This window comes from Rhinolophus sinicus, linkage group LG13, assembly GCF_036562045.2.
Source record: "Rhinolophus sinicus isolate RSC01 linkage group LG13, ASM3656204v1, whole genome shotgun sequence".
Lineage (NCBI taxonomy): Eukaryota > Metazoa > Chordata > Mammalia > Chiroptera > Rhinolophidae > Rhinolophus > Rhinolophus sinicus.
In genome coordinates this window covers 38,408,723-38,431,494 of record NC_133762.1, presented here as the reverse complement: position 1 = coordinate 38,431,494, position 22,772 = coordinate 38,408,723, and the positions used below count along the sequence as shown (strand labels likewise).

The 22,772-nt window shown below is 57.1% G+C and overlaps 1 protein-coding gene across 6 annotated transcripts in view; it reads right to left on the bottom strand.

Moving 5' to 3' along the window:
- NOL4L (nucleolar protein 4 like) overlaps nucleotides 1-22,772 on the bottom strand; it is a 123,451-nt gene that overhangs the window by 15,895 nt on the left and 84,784 nt on the right. For 3 of the 6 annotated variants that reach the window (XM_019748480.2, XM_019748479.2, XM_019748483.2), the window contains exon 5: nucleotides 12,630-12,771. In XM_019748480.2, coding sequence (XP_019604039.1) covers nucleotides 12,630-12,771 — 142 coding nt within the window. Of the gene's footprint in view, nucleotides 1-12,629; nucleotides 12,772-13,059; nucleotides 13,273-13,315; nucleotides 13,650-21,109; nucleotides 21,327-22,772 lie in introns of those variants that run through there. The other 3 variants (XM_074318242.1, XM_019748485.2, XM_019748484.2) reach the window with 3 other exon arrangements.

Below are 22,772 nucleotides of genomic sequence, written 5' to 3'. Positions count from 1 at the left end.
ATATAAATAAGAGAGTTAAGTTCCTCTGGCATATTTTTGGTCACAAAAACATCACCAAACTTCTAAATAAAGACCCAAAACACTTCTAATATTAAACACTGAAATCAGTGTGAACTACATGTACACTTAAGAAAGATTAATAAAAACACGAGAATTATTTTCCAACATGCTTATTCTAGTTCAGGTCATGGGTGGCTGGAGCAAACCCATGGAAACCCATGCAAACTCCACACAGACAGTGGCCCCGACTGGGAATCGATTTTTTTCTCATCAATATTATAACGAAATGACATTGAATAAAATGGAGAACATTATTCGAAGACCTGAAGTATTCTGGAAATAACGGTGCTGGTTGCACACTGTCAGTGTACTTAATACACGCTTTAAAATGGTACAAACTGCAAATTTTGTTTTACATATTTTACCACACACACAAAAAAAATCCCCCCAAAACAAACCAAAAAATACCTTGAGCTGGCCAGTGGGCTCCAGTTCACAAGCTCTAATTCCTCCCATCTCATTTACCCATAGGTCAGGCCTCTCCCACCTCCACACCACACCACACCCAGCAGCAGGAAGAGCCAGCCACACACACAGCCCATGTCCGAGGGGCGAGAGAGCAGAGCCTGTGCTCCCGTCATGCTGCTCGGGCCCCTCAAGCCAGCAAGCCAACCACCCGCCTGCACGGCCTGCCCAGTGCCACCTGCTCATGGCTGCTCCCAACACAAGTTCTCTTTCTGCCAACTCGGTTTTAGGCAGAACGCAGAGGGGCTGTGGAGTGGGATAGACATGGGCTATGTCTCCTTGAAGATGCCACTTCACCTCCTGGAGCCTCAGTTTCCTTTCAAAATGGGTGTCATATCAGTAAAATAGGATTTATAAGGTGTAGACGATACCTGCTATAGAGAGCAGACACTAAAAAAAAGTCGGTTCCCTTCACCTCACACTCTCTCACTTCGCAACGCACCTACTTCCATACACGTCATGGAACGTGGGCTTCTAGGGGCCCCTCAGAGCAGGCACCAAATCTGAGGTGGGCACAGTGAGGGCAGGAGGGAGAGAACTGCACCTGGAAGGAGCTGTTTCCACCTTTGTCCCTTCCTTTCTTGAACACCTACTGGGTGTCAGGCCCACATAGGGCACTGGGGACACTGGTGAAAAGATGAGGGTGGCCACTGTCCTGGGGGCTCATGCTCTAGCAAGCAAGAAACCAAACACAGGAGTTCTAGAGGAGACTGAGCTCTGAAAAGAGCATTCATCCCTCCATCCCCAACTCCAGCTGCGATCCTGGGCCTTTGCACTCGCTGTTCCCTCTTCTGACACCCTGGCCCTAGCTCTCTCAGGCACATTCCCTCCCCTCCAGGTCTTTGCTTATAGGTCACCTTCTCGGTAAGCCCTCCCTTGCCCAGCCTCCTACCCCCACTCTAACAATATAGACTCCTTTACCTAATTTTTCCAGAGCATTTATCACCTTCTTACATATTGTGTCTACAATCAGACCCAAGGTTAGCAGGGCTGTACTGGGTAGGCCCAGGTTGGTCCTACCTCTGCAGAAACCATGTCCCTCCATCTGGTAAGGGATCTTCCAGGTGAGTACGTGCCCAGGCCTGGCTACGCGGTGCAGCCCACCACAGCGATCAGTGACAGGTCAATCTGGATGCAGAAAAGTCAGTCCTGGGGCTTCTGCTGAAGTGACTGGAAAGAAGTGTCCCCCTCGGGGCTGAGCTCACTTGGCAGGGAGCCCCATGCCTGGAAGGCAGGGCTAACAGGTTGGCATGGATGAATCCCCTAAAGCCAACCCATCTGTGCCTAAAGCCAAAGAAGGCCCTAGACTGTTCTGTTATGGGAGCCAATAATTCCCTTACTGCTGAAGCTAGTCAAGGGTGGGTTTGCATCACATGTGTCTGGTGTGGCCCTCCCCCTTACCCCTTCAGGGGCCGAGGGACTAGAGCTCAAGCTGGCTGTCTCCTTACTTCAGCCCTCGACAACCTCAGGCTGAGTCCAAAGGTGGCTGGTACCTCCAGGAGGGGCTGGCTGCAAGGCCCTCCCCTAGCGACTAGCACAGAACCCAGCCTAGAGAGCTCACCTGTCACTGTTTGGGGACGGAAGGAACAGAAAAAAGTGTCAGCATCCCAGGCTGAGCCAGCTGGGTTCCGATCCATTCCTAATTTGTTCCTCCTCCCAACTCCCTCCAAAAAAATGTGATTTAAGAGACACACACACACACACACATACCCAAACCTATGCCCCGATGAGATGAGGCAGCCCAGGCAGGGGGCAGGTGTGGGGCCTTGCTGCCTCTCGACCTTGGGCACAGCCGCCTCCTTGGCAACTCTTATCTGCAGTCCAGGGAGTTGCCGCTGACGCCCTGCTGGGTTCTGACACTTTATGACCCTGTGAAAGAACCCAGCTGGCCCCACAGGTACCGAGGTCCTGGAATACGGGGCGGAGGAGCTGGGCCTTCAGGGGTGCAGGCCTCCAGCTTCAGGGCTCTTTGGGCAGGCGCGTGTTCTGGTGAAACCTGCCCCAGACCTGGAGCTCAAGGTGACCCTCTTGTCCCCAGCTGTACTGCTGTGCCAGGAGGCCCCTCCAGGACAGGCACCCCACCCAAGGCCAGCCTGCTGGAGCCCAGAACACTGCCAGCAGGACAAGACTGCCCCCAACCTGTGACAATGTGAGCCAGAGAGAGAAGGGTGCACTGAGGGGCCGCAGGGAAGCAGCTGGGGAATGCACCCCTTCTGAACATTTCCATAAAAGCAGGCCTCCCCAGCTCTGATCTGGGCAGGACGCAGAGCCCACCACCTGTGCCCGGAATGCCTACGGGCAGGGAAGGACTGCCATGCCCATCCATTTAACGTGGGGCAATGTGCTGCTATTCAAATGGGGGAATTAGTGATGAATGGGGGAAATTGTTCCTCTCTCTGTCCCGTCTCCAGAAGGAGACAAAAACCCCTTTTACCTCGGCAAACAATGCCCTTATGTGGGCGCCAGTGCCCCGCAGCCCGCACAAGCCTGGCTCTGTGCAAGCTGCCAATCGCCACACCGGGCTCTGCAGCCACAACCAGTGGCACCCTCTCCCAGTGGGCGACCCACGCTGACTCCCAAGGCAGGCTAGGGAAAGGCTGGGACGGTCTGCCATCGCTGCGACCATGCATGGGCCAGGCATATGGCCGCACCAGCCCAGCAGGCCCAGTGCAGACTGCCTTCTGTGGGCAGAGGTTCGGCTGCTGGAGGCAATGCCTCCCTCCTTCGTGATCTGTCACCACAGCAGCCAGGCAGGGGAGAAAGGAGGAGCCAGGCAGGGGAGAGCAGGGGGCATCAATAATTCACACACAAAAGAGAAGAGTGGGGGGGAGTGTAGAGTGCTGGAGCCAGCAGCCCCACCGTGGGCTGGGGAGGTGTGGACACCAGCAGCGGCTGGATGTCTGAAGAACCAGCCTCTTCCTCTTCCCTCAGCCACTGTGGCTTTGGGCACTGACTGCTCTGAATTTGGGGTGTGCACCTCACAGGGCTGCGCCCCCCCCCGTGCCCCCCCTCCCCCCGTCTGCTTTGACAAAGGCCAGTGGCCTGGGCCGTGTTTACATGATACAGAGTTCCTGGGAGCACTAGGCTCCTGGATGGCTATCCTGCTCTTCCTCCCAGAGGGAAAGGGGAGGGCCCGGGGTCAAATGGGGGCCACTGAGAAGCTGGGTGACGCAGTGCCACTGGGATCCCACCATCCTGGGTGAGGCGATCACACTGGGCGCTTGCCCCACCATCTGGCTGCCCCTCCTGCGCACCCCGCTCCAACCCTGGGGTTCCAAGGGCTCCACTAGCCTAATGCCACCAGCCCAGGGATGCCGTCAGCACCTCTGCTCCACAGCACCCACCTTCCTGCCTTTTTGTGACTCATTTCTTAAACAGGTGCCCGCACCTGGGGCTCTGAGTCTCGAGCAGCACCGTCCAATAGGAACCGAGTGAGAGCCACCGAGGGAATTTTCAATTGCCTAGTAGCCACATTTAAAAAAGGGAAAAACATGTGGAATGAATTTTAATAACCTATTTTATTTAACCCAATATATCCAAAATATCATTTCAACAAGTCATCAATACTGTGTTAAAACAGATATTTTACATTCTCTTTTCATACTAAGTCTGAAACTCTGTGCATTTTACACATACTGTAGCATGTCTCAGTTTGCATGAGCCCTTTTCAATAGCCATCTGTGGCTACCATATTAGCCAGAACAGACTTAGATTTCCATGACTTTTCCCTAAAACTGAAATCATTTCTCTCAGTGTAGGGACCCTGATGCTGGCCCCTAAAGAGGTGCCCAAGCTGAAGAGGGAGAAGAGTTCAGGTCTTGGGGCAGGTGGCCAGAGCAGGGTTGGCAGCGGGGCACTGGGATGGGTGCCTAATTCGGTGGGGTGCACATCCAGTCTGTGTAGGCACCCAGCATACTCCTCACGCCTGATCTGCACAACCACCCCTGCAGCAGGCAGCAGGGAGGAAACTATGACTCCCAGAGGGAAGTCACTGGCCCTCGCACAGAGTGAACAGCAGAGCCCAGATGAGCCCCAGTGCTGCCTGACTCACCCCTGGTGCTCTGTCTTCTCTAGGCCTCAGTTTACCCATCTGTACTGTGGGACAGGTCCCCGTCACTGCCCCCCTTCTTGCAGCCCCTCCCCCAACACACACTGGCCAAAAATGCCCAGGGGGAAACACTCCTAGTACTAAGCCTGGGTCTGTGTCTTCCCAGGTCCGACATTCTCCCTGGCCCCACCCTCCAGGCCAAGCATAGGCAGCGAGAAATCAATGCTAATTCAATGTACAAAGCTTTAGCTGAGATGCCCACTGCACCCTCCCACCCCGAAACAAATCATGTGCTCTGAGAGCAAACAAAGCCACTTCAGGCAGCCATGTGTGAATGATTCATGGGGCATGGCCCTACCCCAGAGCCTGTGTGTGAGCGTGTGGCGTCGGAGGGCCCCTGGCAGGCCCTCTCCCAGCCCTCCCGGAAGCAGCCTGGGTTCGGTGCATCCCAGTCCTTAGGTCAGCGTGATGACGCCAACGTGGCCCCAGTCACTTCCTGGTTCCTGGGAAAGTTGCCCTTGGACAGGCTCAGGGTGGCAATGCCTCTCCTGCACACCCCTCCCCCAGCCTCCTTCCCAGCAGAGCAGGGCCTCCTCCACAAAGGATCAGTTAGCAGTTGGGGTCTACATGTGTCCTGGGCTGAGGGGCCCAAGGAGGGGCTGGGCTCTGACATCCCCGATGGTCCAGGCAATCTTCCAGGTGTGTGTGGGGGAGCCCCCTCTCCCTCACCTCTCAGGCCCTGGAGCGTGTCCTGCACTAATGCCCTCACCAGGCATCTGAGGGCCTCAAGGGGCTGACGACCCTGGCAGCCTGCACAAGGCCAGGCTGTGTGGGCCAGGCCTGCTCCTGGGATAAAGGGCTCTCTCGGTGCTGTCTCCCAGCCTCTCTTACTCTTCGGCGGCAGAACGCCAGGACAGCCTAGCATTGTCTGTACTGCCTGCAGCCCAGCTGATGATGGACACTTTCCTGTGACCCGGGACGGCCAGGGTGGCCCATGGCCAATCCCCGGAAGGGCCTGGGCCCCAGTTCTCTGCTCCTGGGGGGAGGGGAGGGCAGGAGGCCACCGCCTCTCCATCCGGTGTGGATGTTTAGAGCCTTGAATAGGAGCAACAGCTCTTGCTCGAGAATGGAGGTGTGTGTGACCTCTAGCCAGTAAAGGAGGCCGGGATCTTCAGATGTAGGTGAGAGAAAGCTCAGGTTCAAAGCCTACTGCAGGAAAGTCCCTCAAAAGCCATCCCAGGGAAGCCGTGATGAAGGGGCCACTATCCAACCCCCATGTGACAGTGACCAGGGCGGATACCCAACCACAAATGTTGAGTCCGTGGGGACTCGCCATGGAATGCTATAGCCCCTGGTAAGGAGAGAGCTGCTCTAACCACAGAAGTGAGCCCGTGGGAGGGTGGACACCATCCGCAGAAAACAAGTCGAGGAGGCTCATGGGTAATGCGGGTGACCATCTCTGAGCCCCAGTGCCTGGCCCCAACTCCCACCCGCCCCTTCCCCACTAGCAGCATGGCCCCTGCTCATTCCCGTGCATGAGCAGCTTCCACCCCTAGCTGACGACACTCCTGTGGCTCCTTGGTGCCAGCACAGCGACTGTCCAGATGCCTTCGCTTTGGCTGCCTGCTGAGCTGCCCGCCAGCAGCAGAGCTTAGGATGGCTGTGAGCTTTGCACATCAAGGGACAGGGTCTTGGGGGGTTCGGGGTCCCATGACAGGCCCAGGCAAGTGTGGGTTGGGAGTGGGATGGGAACTCAGGAGAAACTAGGACAAGCTGTGCATATCCAGGCCCACCTAGCTCTACGACCTTTCCAAAGAAGTAAGGCTCTGGAGGGCTCAGAGCAGGGACACAGGGCACAGGTGTGAGTCTTGTGAAGAAAACTGTGGTCAGAATCCCGCAGGGCTCAGTGGACAGAGGGAACCAAGAGAGATCTGAACGGACGCGGAGGCAGGAGTGTACCAAGGGGGAGCAAGTAAGGGTCCCGAGAATCTGGGAGAGGGGAGGAGGACCCTCGGTCTTTCAAGGGAGGAGCCTGACCCACCTACAGCGCCATAGCCTACGAATACCCGCCCCCCCCCCGGTGGCCATGAGCCCGGCCGCTGGCCCTTCAGCACAGCCCCTGGTACCAGCCTGCCCACCTCAGAGGAAATGATTTGCTGAGGCTTCCCCTGCACCAGGTGTGTGCTGAGCCCTGTCCACACATCGTCCAGCCCTCACCCACCTTCCAGTGAGGGGAAGAGATTTGCCCCAGGCCACACAGTGAGAAGGAAGGGGAGGCAGGATCTGAGCCTGTGTGGGGGCAGCATGGCTGGGGCCTGCACACTTGTACTGGAGACCTACCCTCTGGAGACAGGGGCAAGGCCTGGGAGAGAGGAGAGGACCCACCAGTGAAGAAAGGAGAGGCAGCACCATTGTAAATACTTAGCCCTGGACAAGCAAGTCACACACCTGCCTACTCCCCAGGTAACTTCCCTGCCCCCCAGTTTGCATTTCTGGGTAGTGGAGGGCCACACCCAAGGGCAGCAAGAGCCATGAGGCAGGAAGCCTGGTCTTTCCACAAAGACTCCTGAGAACACATCAGGATTAACGATCGCAGTCACCCGGGCCCTGCTACAGGCAGAAGCCGGGCATCAGAGGGTGAACGACTTGCTTAAGACCGCACTGAAGGAACAGGGTAGGCCAGGGCCTGCTGGGAGGTCCATGGCAGAGAGCCAGGGGCCGCCTGCAGGGAGCCATGTCCAGTGGAGATCCCAGGCCCACAGAGGTGGCCTCACCTCTCTATCTTCCCGCAGACCTTCCTTACCAGATGGCCTGGCTGTGGCCTCCCTGCCCCATCTCTCCTGGTTGAATCTGGGGGTCCTAGGGAGCTTCTGGAGACATGCGATGTAGGAAACCCCCAACCTTGGCAGTCAGCACCTTCCTCCCATCCCAGCCTCCCCCTGACATGCTGCCCGAGCTTCCCGGCTGTGCCTCAGGCCTGCCCCATCTGTCTCCTCCATGAGGCTTTCACTGGGCCCCATCTCTGCCCCTGGTTACTCTACAGCAATCTGCTGAGCACCTACTCTGTGGTAGGGGCTGGGGATTCCAGCCGGCGCACGGCCTTGCCCTGGAGGATGCTCCCTGGGGCACTGTAATGACACAAAAGGGGGACCTGAACGTCCTCCTCCACGAGTGGCCCAAATGCTGGCTCTAGAGTCAGAGACCCTTGTGGTCTGGGCAAGTTCCTTCCTCCTCGGTAGGAAAGCCATCGTCATAGCTCTGAGCTCAGTGTCACCAACCTGTCACCAGCTTGGGGCGGAGCACGCAGTGGGCTTAGGAACGGGGCCTCCAGTGACTAGACTGACCGAAAACTTTTTAAAATGCTATTTCAGTGAAGGGGGAGGGGCAAGCGATCTTACGTGGGGAAAAAGGTGGCTGCAACATTATATGATCCCATCCCTTTTTTTTAAGAAAACAAGACTATGATTATATGCACAGAGAAGACTGAGAAAAATATGTCCCAAATATTGGTATATTTGATTTTCTTTTTTTTTTCTCCTCTATTTTTTCTAAATTTTCTACAATGAATGTAACCTTTGTGAAATAAGGGGCAAAATAAGACACATATCTACAGATACCCCTTCTGCCCTCAAAAAGCTTACAGCCCAGCAGGGATACCATGTGCTGTGTGCCTGTCCCTCTCCAAACTGCACGCTCCTTGAAGGCAGAGACCGGCTTACCAACTTTGCATGCCATGACGGGCTCACTAGTCACAGCACAAGACTGACGAAGAGCCCTGAGAGAACCTAAGGCTTAAGCCAGGACCCTCAATGCCTTTGTCCAGCCTCATGACATGGTGATGGGCACTGGAGGGGCAGCAGGCAGGAAGTGCTGGTACCGTGTCCCTAAAAGGGGGGGGGGGGGAAGCTCCAAGGCCCAACGGGTCCCTGAGGCCGGAGGCTGGAGGAGTGGTCTCATCTGAGAGGGGTAAACAAGAGGTCCTGAAATGCCCCAGGACACCACAGAGCTCCTGCCCAGCAACTCCTGATGACCCTGCAGGAAGACAGAAGCAGGACCCTCAGCTCTTCCCTGGCGCTGGCTTCCTGTCTGCCCGGGAGGTGAGTAATGTCCGCTCTCCACCCCCATGCATCCCTTCTGGAGGCCAGGCCTCACATTTTCCGTTCAGGAAGGGGCCGAGCAAGAGGCCTGGTGAAGCACATCAAGGGGAAATGGAAGGAATGGGCCCTCGCCTTGCCCCGCCTGCACGACCTGGACCCTGGCCTATCCGTGCATCTGACAGCAGGAGGCCTGCTGGCTCACCTGCCTGTGTGCCTGTCCTCGTTCACTTTTTCATTCACTCATTCACTCAAGAGACACTTCCCCGCCCCCCCCCCCGCCCCCCTGCCGCCTGCTCTGGGCCAGGCCCTGTGCTGGGGTCCTGGCTCTCAGGGTGCTCATGGTATCTGGGGAAGAGATGGGCATCAGATAATCTGCTGATGGGCATAATTACAGACTAACAGGCTGTTCAGTCCCAAGGCAGCACCAGACTACAGTATCTCTGGACAAAGTCTCAACAGTTGGCTTCTTCCAGGTGTACTCTCTCCACTCCAAAAAGGCAGCCCTTTTGGGCCAGAGTGTTTTTCCAGGCAAGTGTGATGAGACCAGCGTGCTATCTGGATTCAAAAGAAAGGCCAAAGCCTCAGCCACCTTAGTGGTGGGTCTGCAGGGGACTGGGCTGTATGTGAGCAGGAGGCAGTGTGGGGACGGATCACTGGGCCCCTGAGAAGCGGGTGCTCTGAATGTGTGGGGGAAGCCTCCTCTAGCCCCCAGGATCCCGTCTACCTTCTGGGGAAGAGGAACAGCTATTTATTGAGACCTGGTTCCTAGAACCTCACACACGGCCTCGACATCTGCCAAAGAGGAAAAGGGCAGCCTCAGCACCCATCCGGACTCTGGCCAGATCACCCAAATTCGCTCCTCAGTTTCCTCCTGCAACATGGAACAAGACGGAAGTGTGACCCACAGCAGTTACAGCCTGCAGCAAGGAAGTGCCTTGCAAGTGATGCTCCCTGCCTAACCGACAGCTATGATTTAGGGAACCGATCAGCAAAGAGATCTGTGAAGGGAAGCCTCCGCAGGCAGTGGCAGGCGTGGGGGAGAAGCACAAGCTCGTTTCAGGGCAAGCACACTCCCACTGCTGGTTAACCTCGGAGACAAGTTAGGGTGAGGCGGTGGGGATGCTCGTTCCTGGTCTCAGCCCTGGGACCTGCCCTGCCAAGGCCCTGACTTCACTGACTTTGTTAAAACTTGAAAGAAGAGGAGGAGGAAGAGGAGGAGGAGGAAGGCAGCCCCAACACTTCCACCAACAGGTGTGAATCTGTGCAAACTGCCTGGCTTCCTGAAACGCTTCTGGGCTATATCGCTGAGCAGCAGCACAGCCTTGGGAGCACCCACACTTTCTGGCGAAAAGACCCAGGTGCTCAAATTGGGGGTGTCCCCAACAAGGGGGAAACCTATACCACCTCCGGAAGGTGTACTCAGGGGGCAGGTCTCAATAAGTAGTTGTTCCTCTACTCAGAGTAGAAAGCAAGATCGGCGTGGTCCACGTCTCTCGCAGAGCTCACAGTGGGGCCTTAGCCGTCATCTTTCCAGTTTGTCCCTTTCATGGAGGAATGAGCGTCAGACACCACACACTAAGCCACCCTGGGGGAAGCTTCTGGATGAAGACACATGAGCAGGGGGTGGAAACCATGGAGGGCTGTGGCTGGGTGCAGAGTGCAGGGCCACCTAGAGCCCCAGCTTGACCTGCCCACACCTAATCCTTCGTTACCAACAGGGTACATGAGAACACCCGACAGCCCCTGATGGTCTCCCACTGACTCACTGATGGGAACGGGATCTTAGCCGTGCCTGCACTGTAAGCACCTTCAGAGAAGGGAGCTGGCTGCACGCCACTGTGGGGGCTGGAGGGCTGGACGAGGACGCCAGGCTGGGTCTGTGCCCAGCCAAAAACCTTTGGGAATCCACCGCTCTGGTCAGACGTGGCAGTCACCAACAGAGCTGGGACCAGAAGGGGCAGCAGAGACCAGGCCAGCCAGCTGGGTGTTCTCAAGGCCTGCGACCCCCAGCATTGGGTCTAGGTTGGCCTCTGGCCAGCACATCAGCCCACAGCCTCCAGACACAGCCTCTGATTAAATAATTAAGTTGATGGTATCATGGCCGACACCATCCTCCCTGTCTCCAGCTCCGGCCGCCCGCCCTGATAAACACCCTTGTCCTGTCAGCAGGCCAGCCGGCCTCAGTGCCAGCACCCAGGGCCAGGAGGGGCCTGGGCAGCAGGGGGTGGGGGGATGCATGCCTCCACCCAGGCTGGCTCCCCACCGGGACCGGCTCCTGTGGGAGCAGCTGTAGGACACGCTGGCCCCACAGCCTCTGTGCTTTTCTCAGCATCATCTTCATGATCAGCAGGCCCCTGGGCAGCGGGGCACAGACGCTGCAGGAGCCCCATGACCCCCATGGAAACACCCCCTTGGGTACCAGATCCCGGAATCACCAAATGTGCCCGGGAAGTGTCTCTGGCAGAGGTCATACCCCCAAATGGTGATTGTGAGCAACAATAACACAAGACTTTTTTGAGAATGAGTTAGAGGAATATGGCCCCCATTGAGTCCTACTCCTCTGGGTTTTTCTAAAAAACTGTTCTGGATCCTTCGTGGGAAGGTGTAATCAACACCCTCGGCTGGGCTTGCTGGCCTAGCCCTTGGTGTAGCCTTTGGGTGTGGCCCTCAGTTGGCTCAGATGAGGGGGGTCAGCTGCTGGGCACTTCCCAGCCACAGAGCCCCCAGCACCATGTGGCCACCGCAGCCCCAGGTCCCCACCCCGTGGGAACACTGGAAGGCAGTATTGGTCTGGGAAGCTCGCAGCACAAGGGGGTCCGGCCTCACAAGGCAGCAAGGCACAAAAGCCTTTTCTTTCCCAGCAGCCTCACACCCCACTCCTTGAAGAACCACCCCCTGGGCTCCCCAGCCCCTGGCCCAGCCACCCCAGCTGCCTCTAAGCTTGGTCTCCTCCCAGACAAAGCCAGATTCAGGCCTGCAAGGGCAGTGGCTCGAGGGTTCTGCCATGGAGATGAACTTTGACCCAAACTGCAAGACTCCTACCCCTTATTTACTCTTTAAGGCTAACCCATTTCACAGAGTTAACATTACACCCCTTTTTAACCCTCACCTCCCTCCCACATTCCAGGCCCTAACCTTTGACCCCTTCTAATTGCCAGCTCTACACCCCAGTTCTCTTGACGCCGGGCTTGGCCCATCCTCTACTCCCAGTCACCTCCTCCCCAGAAAACAGAGCCTTGCCAGGACCTCTGACCATAGGTGCCACCCCAGGCCCATAACTGCACCTAACTGAGGCAGACACTGCAGCCCCAAGCCCAGTACTCCGGGCCTCCACATGGGGGCTCTGGAGGAGACCTCTGGGATCTGACTTCTGACCCCAACTCTCCCACCCCAAAAAGGAAGTCTCTGTCCCCAGGAAGGCCAGAGGATGTTGCCTGGCAGGCCCTGGGGGGCGGTGGGGCCAGTGTAGGGAGAGTCCAGACAGTTCCTCAGCCAGGGCCATATAGCATCCCGGGGGCTGGGGGCAGACACATGCACAAGCACACTGCCTACTCACTCACCAGGTGACAGGCAGGGACCCTGTCCCATAGCCTCACATCTGTGCTGCAGAAGCCCAGCTGTTGTTTTCACTGCTGGGCAGCTGAACTGTTCCAGGTCAGGCACACTGTTAACCTTCCCAGACCCGAATCGTGGTGACTTTGAATCCGTATCACCAGCCCATGAGCCTCAGGGCACATTAACCAGCATGACGCCTGTCAGGCTGCCATTGCCTGAGCGCTCCATCCACCTTAGCTTTGGGAGGAATGACTTGGCTTCCCCAAAACCAGGAGCCAGGCCGTGGAGCCCATGGAGATACTGGGGGGCAGCTGTAAGCCTGGCCCAGATTCCACCACCTTGGATTCCTAGGCCCCTGGTGTCTGGTGCAGCCCCTCCCCCACCAGCCACCCAAGGATACTCACCATCCTCTTGGCTGTGGAGATTCTGCGGGCTCCGCATCCTCTCGTCCTGGCTGGGACTCAGGCTGGAGGCCAGGTGTGGGTCAGCTGACATCCATGTGGAGTCATTCATATCAAAATCTTCACTGCTCACAGAAGTTTCATCCTGATCAGGGACAAAGAAGGTGGGCTTTCAACAGGGAGAGGCTCTTGGCAGCCCCCAGGCAGCCTTGTGAGTGAACCCCAGGGCCCATGGGCATTTGGAAGTGCCCCAAAGGCCACAGGGAGCCCCCAAACCTTGCAGAGGGGGATGGGTTGCTGCCTTGCCCCCTGTGGAAGTGGCTCAGGCTCTGGTTCCTGTCGGAAGCCAGGGCTGAGGGCCGGCGCTCTGTAATTGAAGACAATTACGAGGTCTCACATCCTGCAGGGGCGGATGGCAGGGCCTGGCTCTTACCCTTGTGAGCCAAGGTTGAAACAAGCGCTGTAAACAAGGGCCACAGCTCCCAGCTCCCTGCCCACAGCCCAAGGAAGAGGGCTCACTGCACACAGGGCCAGGAGGCCAGAGTGGGGAGCAGGACATGTCCAGCACCTCCGGGGCCAAGCCGATCGCCCCACCAGGCCTGCGGCCCTGACTCCCGTGGAGCATGCATGGAATTCCTTTCTCCCACTCCCCCAGCCCAGAGGACATTTCTGTCTTCCTCCTTCCTAACCTTTGCTGTGCTTCAAAGATATGCTCTTGGGCAGCTTCCAGAGCTGAAAAGGCCAGCCCCAGAAGTGTAGAGAAGGAAGGGGGTGGGGCAGAAGAGGGTTCAGATCAGACCGCAAAGGGGGTTCGGCTCAAGGGCCTGGGGGGCCACCAGGGCCTTCCAAACAGCCGGAGGGCCTGCTGGAGAGGACCACGCCTGCCTCCTCTCCCCATGCTGGCTTCAGTCAGCAAGCCCTTGGCCAGTCATCCGGGAACCCCCGGGGCGGGGCCCCTTCAATCCAGCCCTCCAGCGGGAAGGGACCCCACCTCCTTCTGGCCCAGCCTCTTTCAGGAGCAGCAAGCAACTGTTTGGGAGCTGTCTGTAAAATGCAAGAAAGATGACCCAGCAGCTCCCACACCCTGGATCTCTGACTTTGCCCCCTCCCCTGTCCCCTCCAGCAAGAAACAATGGCCTCTGTGGGCCCCCAGTAAGGACCTCTGGCAGAGCACCCCCACCACCAAAGCCCCCACTCCAGGGCCCCCTTACAGACGTCTCTTTTATAGTGAGCAAACACACTTCAGTTTGAACTTTATTCTGCTGCTGTCCCTGAGGCAGACACATCTGCTCTCCAAGTGCTGGGGAACCAGCCGTGGCTTAGCCTCCACTCCCTCCCCCACCATGCAGGGCTGGCAAGGAGTTTCCTGGAATTTACAGCTTCTGTGCAGCACAAGTGTGTACCCTCTGCGGCAGAATCCGAGGACTTGAGTTGGGCCAGGATGCCAGCTTTGCCCAGCTCAAGGGTCCCCACAAGGCACACTCAGAGCCTCAGGGGACGGAGACCACGTGTCTTCTTTATGCCCTCTCCCCACAAATGTACACACGTACTCACTCTGCCTCCCTCCCACAGGCCACCCTGCTCCTTACTCACAAGCAGAGCCACCCACACTCTTCCTTGGGTGAAAACACGCTCACTCACATTCACTCAGTGTTCTCACACCCAGAGGGACACACATTCAAAAGGCTCTCTGCACAAAAGATCCAAAGGGACAACAAAAATCTCTCCCCTACGCCAACTGCATAGACCCCCAGAGTGAGAAGGGAGGCTGGCAGGTGGGGCAGCAGGACCCTTGGAGGAACAGAGACCATGTCGGCTCTGGAAGCCAGGACCAGGGGCATCCTTGCTTAGGCCCCTTGCTCCTTCCTGGCTGCCCAAGGGACACTGGTCAGGGTATAACCCGAAGTCATGGCTGAAGTAGGAAGGCCCTTTCCTGGCTCTTGGGTATCGTTGAAACTCATGACTGAAAAGACTGAGCATTCTATTAACAGGTGGAAGCACCACCTACTGAAAATACTCAATCCATTCATTCAATAAGTATTTACTGAGTATCTACTATGAGCCAAGCACCTTTCCAGGTGCTGGAAAATTCAGGTGTGGACCAGGCAGAGTCCTGGCCTTAGTGCCCACTGCCCAGTGGGAAAGATGGACAATCAGCAGGAAAAACGCATAATGTCGGTGGTGATGATGGATACAAAGCGAAACAAAGCCTAACAAGAGGGGAGAACGCTCCCCTGAAGGGCTGTTTGCCCAGGTGGCTAAGGAGGGCCTCACTGGTCAGGGAACATGGGGCAGAAGCCCGCAGGAAGTGAGGAAGGTAGCTGTGTGGGGGTCCCCATGGGGAGGTTCCAGGCACAAGCACATGCGGTGGGTTTGAGCAGCGAGGCTGCTGTGGTTGGGGTGGGGGAGCTAAGGGACATGGAGCCACCAGGAGTGTCTCCTCCCAAGGTGCACATAACCTGGGGCAGGGATGTCTCTGGTTCAGAGAAAGCTCGTGGATTGTTCCACTAAACACACAGGGCTCTCACTGAGGAGCAGGAAAAAGTCAGAGCTGCTAGGTGTGGCACTGAAGACTCCTACACTATAGCCTCAGCCGGCCAAGTTTAAAACAGTAAGAGAAGCCAAAGTTTATCAGACACCAAGTGCTGCCTTGGATCATCTCTTCTCACCCTTACCACAAGCCCACCAGGTAGCTACAGTTATCAGCCCCACTCTACAGATGAGGAAACTGAGGCTCCAAGGGGTTAAGGCACTCGCCCAAGATCATGAGCTAACAAGTGCAGAGCCAGATGTGTACAGTCCTAAGGGCCCAGACACACCCTGCTCATCTTTCCCCCTCACCTGGAATGTCCATACTATGGCGGTGCTCCATGACCCACATTCCAAATACACATAGCCCCTTCTCCACCAACTCCAGCTCCGTCTCCACCGTTCCTCTTATACAATCTGCCTGTACCATTAACCCTGGCAGTTTTCAGGCACACAACCCTCAGTTGTAGCATGTCAACACGCTATGGGTCTCTTCCCTGTCTTTTTCCCAGAAAACCTTAAGTCCTTCCAAGAGTGGGGACCAGGCTGTACGTTCCCCGGACCCCTGACAAGGCCAGGGAGACTCACTGAATTGCCTGGCATGACACTGGTGTTTAATGACGATGTGGCATTAGTTTGACAATTAAGGACTCAGTCCCATTATGGAGACCATATGAAACCTGGACCCTGGCTGGCAGGCAGGCCAGCAGCAGTGAGCTGCCTAGCAAGGTCTCCCTCCGATAGCTTCCAGCCATCCCACGTAAAGCCTCGAGTTTCTTTGGCTCAGATCACTTAACTGTCCACCGAAATGACCCCCCGCCACCCTTCCCTGCTCTGACAGGTCCAACTGTAAGAGGTGGGCTAAATTTTACACTGACATCGCAATCACCTGACAACGAAGAGCATCCAGTGCCCACACACAAGGGGCTTTGGGGCAAGGGTCTTAGGAGATTTCCTTGCAACAGCCCCCACCCACCCCTCCGCAAAGCAGGCACCCATGTCAGACCTATCTCCAGATCTGGTACCTGCCCAGCTGCCCACAGGCACCTTAGCGAGTGGCAGAGCTGGGATCCAAACCCAGGCAGTCTGCCCAGAGCCCGGAGTGCCACCACACCAAAAGGCTGCCTCACCATACTTCCTCCCTTCAATCAAAAGAACCAGAGTCCTTAACAACAAAGTGCCTCAATAAGAGACCCAAAGGGAACTCATGGGAGATGAAGCTATTTACACCCACACACCCACATGCTCACAAGTTCTCTTCAATGTGTCGATACACATTTATTGAGCATATACTATGTGCTGGCATTGCACTAGGGACATAGATGACTAAGGCAGGGCTCCTTTCCTCCAGGACCTTGTTATTTAGAAAAAGAGACCAGAGAAAATCCTGACCCACTGTAAGCGTGGAGAGAGAAGGGGCGGTCGAACCCCCTCCCCAGTTATCTCCTGACGCTCTCCCTCTCCCCAGCGAGTTTTCCCATGGCCCCCAGGGTTTTGCCACGAGTCCCTGTTTTGTGAGCGGTGATTCTAAGATTTTGACACTATTGCTACAGCAGTTTTTTCAAGTGAGCCATCAAGTCCATTAAACCTAACTGGAAAAAAACACAAATTTCTAATCAAACTTAGTTTCCACACCTTCACTTCTAGGGTTGATATGGGAGTGAAGCCTTCTTAAGAGCCCTTTGCAACTCACCTGCTGCAGTAGAGCCCCCAGCTGCAGAGGGTAGACTGTAACTGCACCCACTCACACCAAGGCAAGGCTCCAGGAGCAGGCTAATTACACAGCAATTACCAGCGCACACAGTTCAGAGCCATCAACAACTGCAGAGGGGGAAACACACCCAAGTCCGGAGAGACCGCAGGAGGCAGCCGGTGCAGGTCTGCAAGTGGCAGGGCCTCAGGCCTACGCATCCACCTAGGATACGCCCCCTACTCACACAGAGATCCTGTCATAAGTCAGATACTTCTTGCTTTTCCCTCCTGGAATCTCAAGAGAATTTGGCCTACTAATTTCTTTCTGTAAACAAACTTCAATGAAACTTTCATCAGAAAATAAAAGTGTGTACAATCCATTACTTCTGGGCCCCCTCCCTCCAGATCCCACGTGACTGTCCAGCCAGCTACCCCTGGCTCCTCTTACCTCTGCCCTCGGATACCTTGAAGCCTGCAGCCCACGTGTCCGTAAAGTCTATCATTTTATTCGGCACCAACCGGCCTGAGCCATTGTGGTTCACAGGTGATACCGAGTATCCCCGAAAATAAGACCTAGCCGGACCATCAGCTCTAATGCGTCTTTTGGAGCAAAAATTAATACAAGACCGGGTCTTACATAAAATCGGGTCTTGTATTAATTTTTGCTCCAAAAGACGCATTAGAGCTGGTGGTCCGGCTAGGTCTTATTTTCGGGGAAACATGGTAGATAGAGCAAACTGTCCTTCTGAAAAGGGAACTCAAGAGTGGGAGGGGGCAGGCAGGTAGCACCCAACCAGCCCTGGGACACACCCCAACCTGGGCAGAAAGAGAGGAGCCTAAACCCTCCCTGCTCTTATCTGCAGTCCAAAATTCATGGGCAGGTTCAGTTTCTTTCCACTCAGGTTCTGAGGCCCTTCCTACTCTGCAGGCAAACACCAACCACTGCCCAGCCCAGGAGGAGGAAAAAATGGGAGACCAGCGGGGAAACAGTGGAAACACACCTGTATCCATGGTGTGTTAACTACGGGCAGGTGCTATCAGTAACCTGATTATTTTACAACTAGGGTCAATTTCTCGGGAACTGGGTTCCTGGTGCCTCTGAAGTTGAGCCATTTGCATCCTCCAGGACAGGGAACCTGGGGCGTGCCTCACACAACATTTTCCAGGCCTTTCCCCAGAGCTGTAACTCTATCTCTACCACTTGCTTTGAGGAAGAAAAGGGGGAGGATTTGCTGAGAATTTAGTGCAATTGTAAGCCATAAGCCCTGACCAGGAGCCTTGGGTATGTGTTGGGGGGGGGGGATGTGCAGGGGTGGGGGATGTATTCTGGGACGGGCAGGAAACAGACCCCTCTCTGTTCAGCGCTTGTGCATCTATTTGATGAGAGGCTGAAGCTCCTGCTAGAAAGATCACCAGGCTAGAAAGTCGCCCCAGCACCAGCTCTACCTCAAGTAGGCAGGCACCAAGATGCAGAAAGGGAGCACCTCCTTCTGGAACACCTGCAAGCCCTTCCAGGCCCTGGAAATTCTTCAGTACAAGGCAATTCCTCCCCTTGTCTCCATGTGAGCGAGCATTATACACACAGCCTTCTGAGCATGCCAAGAAGGTACTGAACCGCATGTGACCCCAACTTAACCACTTCAGTTCATCAGATGGCTTATTAACAGAAGACGAAAACCCCCCAAGATCTAAAGCAAGCAGGGTTCAAATCCCTGTTGTGAAGGGACTGCACAAATGAAATCTTCGGGTGGTCTGAGACTCGGCTCCTGGGAGTTGTGGGGTCCCCAGGCTGCTGCTTCATGCTACACCCCAAGCCCATCTGGCCACCAGGGGAGGAGGCTGCCTCCCAGGGACACACCCTGCACAATTCCACTCCTTCCTGCTAACATACCTCCTCTGCTTACTAGTCAGTCATACAAGCACAAGCTCTTCTGGGAAATGTGAAGTGGGGAGGGCTGACACATAGCCAATCACCTACCACATTTTAGGTATTCTCTCTCACACACACACTGGGTCTGTCAGAAACATATTCACATACACATGAGGATGCCCTGTTGTCCTTGCTGTCATGGAGGCCTGGATGCTGGGAGTATTTTCAACACCTTCTTACTAGTGCATGGAGTGCAAAATGGGCTTTTGTTTCCTAAGCAAAGGCAACTGGCTGTTTTCCCAGCACTCCTCACCAAGAGGGCCACATTGATACCCCACAGGCCCTGCCATTAACAGGGGTCTCTTGAAAAGGAGGCTAGAGAGATGGGCGTTAGCAGACAGGGTCCTCCCAGCCAAAAGGAGGGCTAGAGAGGAACCACTCTGACCTAATGCCCTGCAGGGGTTTCCTTCCAAGAAAAGGACCCAGACAAGACAAAAAAGTTCTTGAGCAACACAGGGGCAGTCCAGCTCCACATGGCCCCAGGGTGACCCGGTCAGATAAGTTCCCCAAAGTCAGTCTTCTCAGCTGACGGAAAGGTCTTGGGGTGCTCTGCTCCCAACTTCAGCATGAAGGTGCTGAATGGGGCTATCACCCAGCCTTGGTGCAGTGGGTATGGGAGGAGATGCTGTCTTAAAACCCTACTCTGTAAAACAAGCCCAGCTTGAGCTGGGATTAGACAGGAGCTTGATATTATTCAAGGACACATTTAGGCCCTAATGGTTTTCCAATGAAGGGGTAATTTACTACCTGGGGGATTAAACTACCATCAGGCCTGGGCCATAAACAGGCCTTTCCCCCACAGCAACCCACAGCCCAGGAACAGGAGGGAACATGGGGCCCCTGCTCCCATCACACAGATGGCTCTCCCAGAGTAGTGAGAGCCCCCTCCACACTTCTCCCCGTCACAAGCCCCACCTGGTGGGGGTGGAGGGGACCCAGGCTGGGGTTTCCAGCTGATTCTGGGATAAGTAGGGCTTTATCTCAAGGGAGAATCTATTTCAAGCCACGATCCTTCTCAGAAAGAGGAGGAAATCACAGAGTCCAAACACCATTTCAGGTGAAATCAGGAGGTTATTAATCTCCCCTCAGAGCAGACAGAAAGAAAAATCAATGTTTTAGAGGGGGGGAAAGGTTCCATTTGAATTAATGGGTTTGTGGCTTCTCCATTGATCTGCGCCTCTTCACACTTTCTTTTTGTGCTTTTGTGCTCTTGGGGAGGGGGGAGGGAGAAAGGAATGGGGAGGAGGGGGGTGGGCCTCCCGAGAAGGAAAAGGACGGTCTAACCTTAACCTTTCTCCAGGAATAATGCTAATTAGCGAGGCTTAATGAGAACTTCTCCTAGGAAGCGCCGCCCGGTAAGAGGCAACCGGACTCAGGCATTCACAGCTCCAGGTGGGAGTAGAGGGGCTCATTTCTGAACCCGAGTGGCTGGAATAAAAATGCGGATGGCACTCCCCCACCCCGCCTCCCGGACAAAGTGTGGGGCCCTGGAGGACTAGGTGGAGAGCCGCGAGAAGCGGCGTAAATCCAACTTAACCCAGGCGTGCGCCCTCCCTCCGGACAGCTTCCCCCGCCCCCTGTGTCCCCTTCTTTAAGGAATTGCCCCTTCCCCCAAGGGCCGCCGACGCTCCCGGCTTCCGCTCCCACGGTACACCTGAGAGGGGCACCGGGTCTACTCGCGCCGAGCAGGGACAGGGGCCTGCCGAAGTGGGCTCAACTCTGCAAACCTCGTCTCAACTCCCCGCGCCCAGGCTGGGAGCCCCTCCCTGCCACTCAACGCTTCCCGTCCTCACATCCCCAAATACATTCCACTTCCCTTCTCGCGGCGGCCGCGGTGGCGGCAACGCGAGCCCGGCCCCCACTCGGGCGCCTGAGAACGTCTTCCTCCCCGGGACACGGTGCCCAGCTCGCTGCAAACGGTGTGGCCGCGGCACAATACCGCGGCGCGGCGCACACAATCACCGCCCCCCGAAGACCAGCGGCGCGCGCGGCCCGGGAGTGGGGTGCGCCCGGTGGACCCGGCACTTCGAGCTAGGCACACCTCTTGGGCACCTCGAGGCCCCCACAGTACAGCCTTCACACACACCCCCATTCGGTAACACTCACCCGCCCCCCCGCCCCAACCCACTCCGCCCAGGGCGCAGCCGCTTCCCTGCGTCCCCCTTCCCAACCCTGGCGCAGGAAGCTCCCCCGCGTCCCCCTCCCCGGAACCCCCCAGTCCCCCGCCCCCCTAACCGCAGCTCAACGGCCGGCGGCAGCGGCGGGAGAAGGGGGGCAGCGACCCGGGGCCCGGAAACGGCCGGATCTTGGGGATCCGGGCTGGACTCCGTACCTGGGCAGGAGGCGAGGCGGAGACTGGCGGTCGGGCTAGGCGAGTGAACGGGATGAGCGGTTGTGACAGCCCCACCGCTCCAGCTGCTGCCGCTGCTGCCGCTGCTGCCGCCGCCGCGGCCGCCGGGGGAGAGGGGCTGGCACCGCCGCGGCGCGTCACTGCCCGGCTCGGGGGCGGGGGTGGCCAGGGGGAGGGCCAAGGCGAGTCGCGGCGGTAGCGGCGGCGCCGCGGCCGGGAGGGAAGAAGGGGGAGGGGGGACACCGGGCACGGGGAGGCGGGGGAGGGGGGCGGGACCGGGCACGGGGCGGGACCCGGGGGAGGGGGGCGCAGGGAGAGCGCACGCTGGGGGGAGTAGGAGGAGCAGCAGGAGGAGGAGGTGGAGGGGCGGACGAGAGGGAGGAGTGGGCACGGGGGGAGGGGGAAGAGAGGAAAAGGAGGCACCCTGAGAGAGGAGAAAGGAGGGAGAGGCTGGCGGGGGGAAAGGAGGAGGAAGGAGGGGGTGCTGGGCCAGGTAGGGGGGAGGGATGAGGGCGCACTGGACGCGCCGCCTTGCGCTTCGGGGGGAGAGTGCTCTTAAGGGGGAAGCGCTTCAAGGAAGATCCTAGCCGGGGGCTGAGCCCGGGAAAGAAGGCAGTGGGGTCTGTGCCCGCCCCTCGCTCCCGGAGGCCTCAGCCTTCGGGTACGGGGGTGGAAGTGGGGACTGGAGGGCACACAACCGGCTCTCCGCGTTTAGGTAGGAGAGGAGAGACTTGGCCCAAAGAAAGTGACTCAGGCACCTTTAGGAACTCTCGGCGCCCCGGGGCCTTCGGGAGGCCCTCGACCCCCGCGCGTCTCCAGGTTCCGCGGGGACACGGTCCTCGCTGGGCGGGGCTGCTGGCCACCCTCGCGGTCGGAGCGAGACTCGAGTCTGGGAAAGCCAGGCACGTGGCCGACTTTCTGCTAGCCCCCTACCACAACCTCAGGGCCCCCCCTTTTCTTGATCAAGTTCAAGCTCGGGCTCCTCCGCGCGCTGCCCACCCGCTGCCCCATCCCCTCCCTTCCCCTCCCCCTCCTTCTATTCCGCACCACCTCGCCTCTTCACTCTTCCTTTGTCTCTTTCCCACCACTTAGTTTACACCCACCTCCGTACCCCTCCTTCCCCCAGGCGGGCGCCTAACAGTCCAGGCTGGGCTCACCTGACCGACCCAAACATTTCAGCTATACCGAGCGCCTGCCGCCCGCTCGCTCCCGGCTCCCTTCGGTGGGTCATTGTGCCCCTCTGGACCACGCCGTGCGGGCTCCTTAAGGCGCGCGAGCTACAGTTGTAAAGTAATAGGATAATATCAATACAGCTCTATCCCAGCCAGACCTGGGCGCGCACTGTCTGCGGAGACACAGCATCGCCGGAGGGGTAAGACCCACTCGGATCAGAGACGCCGTTCTCGGCGCAGACAGACTTCGTCGTCCTGGGGTGCTGGAGAAGGCAGCCTGGGGCGTCGCGGGGTGAGGGTGTGGCCCCTGGACCTACCGGCAACCTCACATTCAGCCTGAAACAACACGCTCGTCCCCAAACAGCAGAATTAGAGCCCGACAGATAAGATGGGTCAGGGGGCAGATGCCGCCCTCCCCAAACTCACACCCTCTGTTCTAACAGATCAGCCTTCAGAAAAAGCTTGTGCTGTGA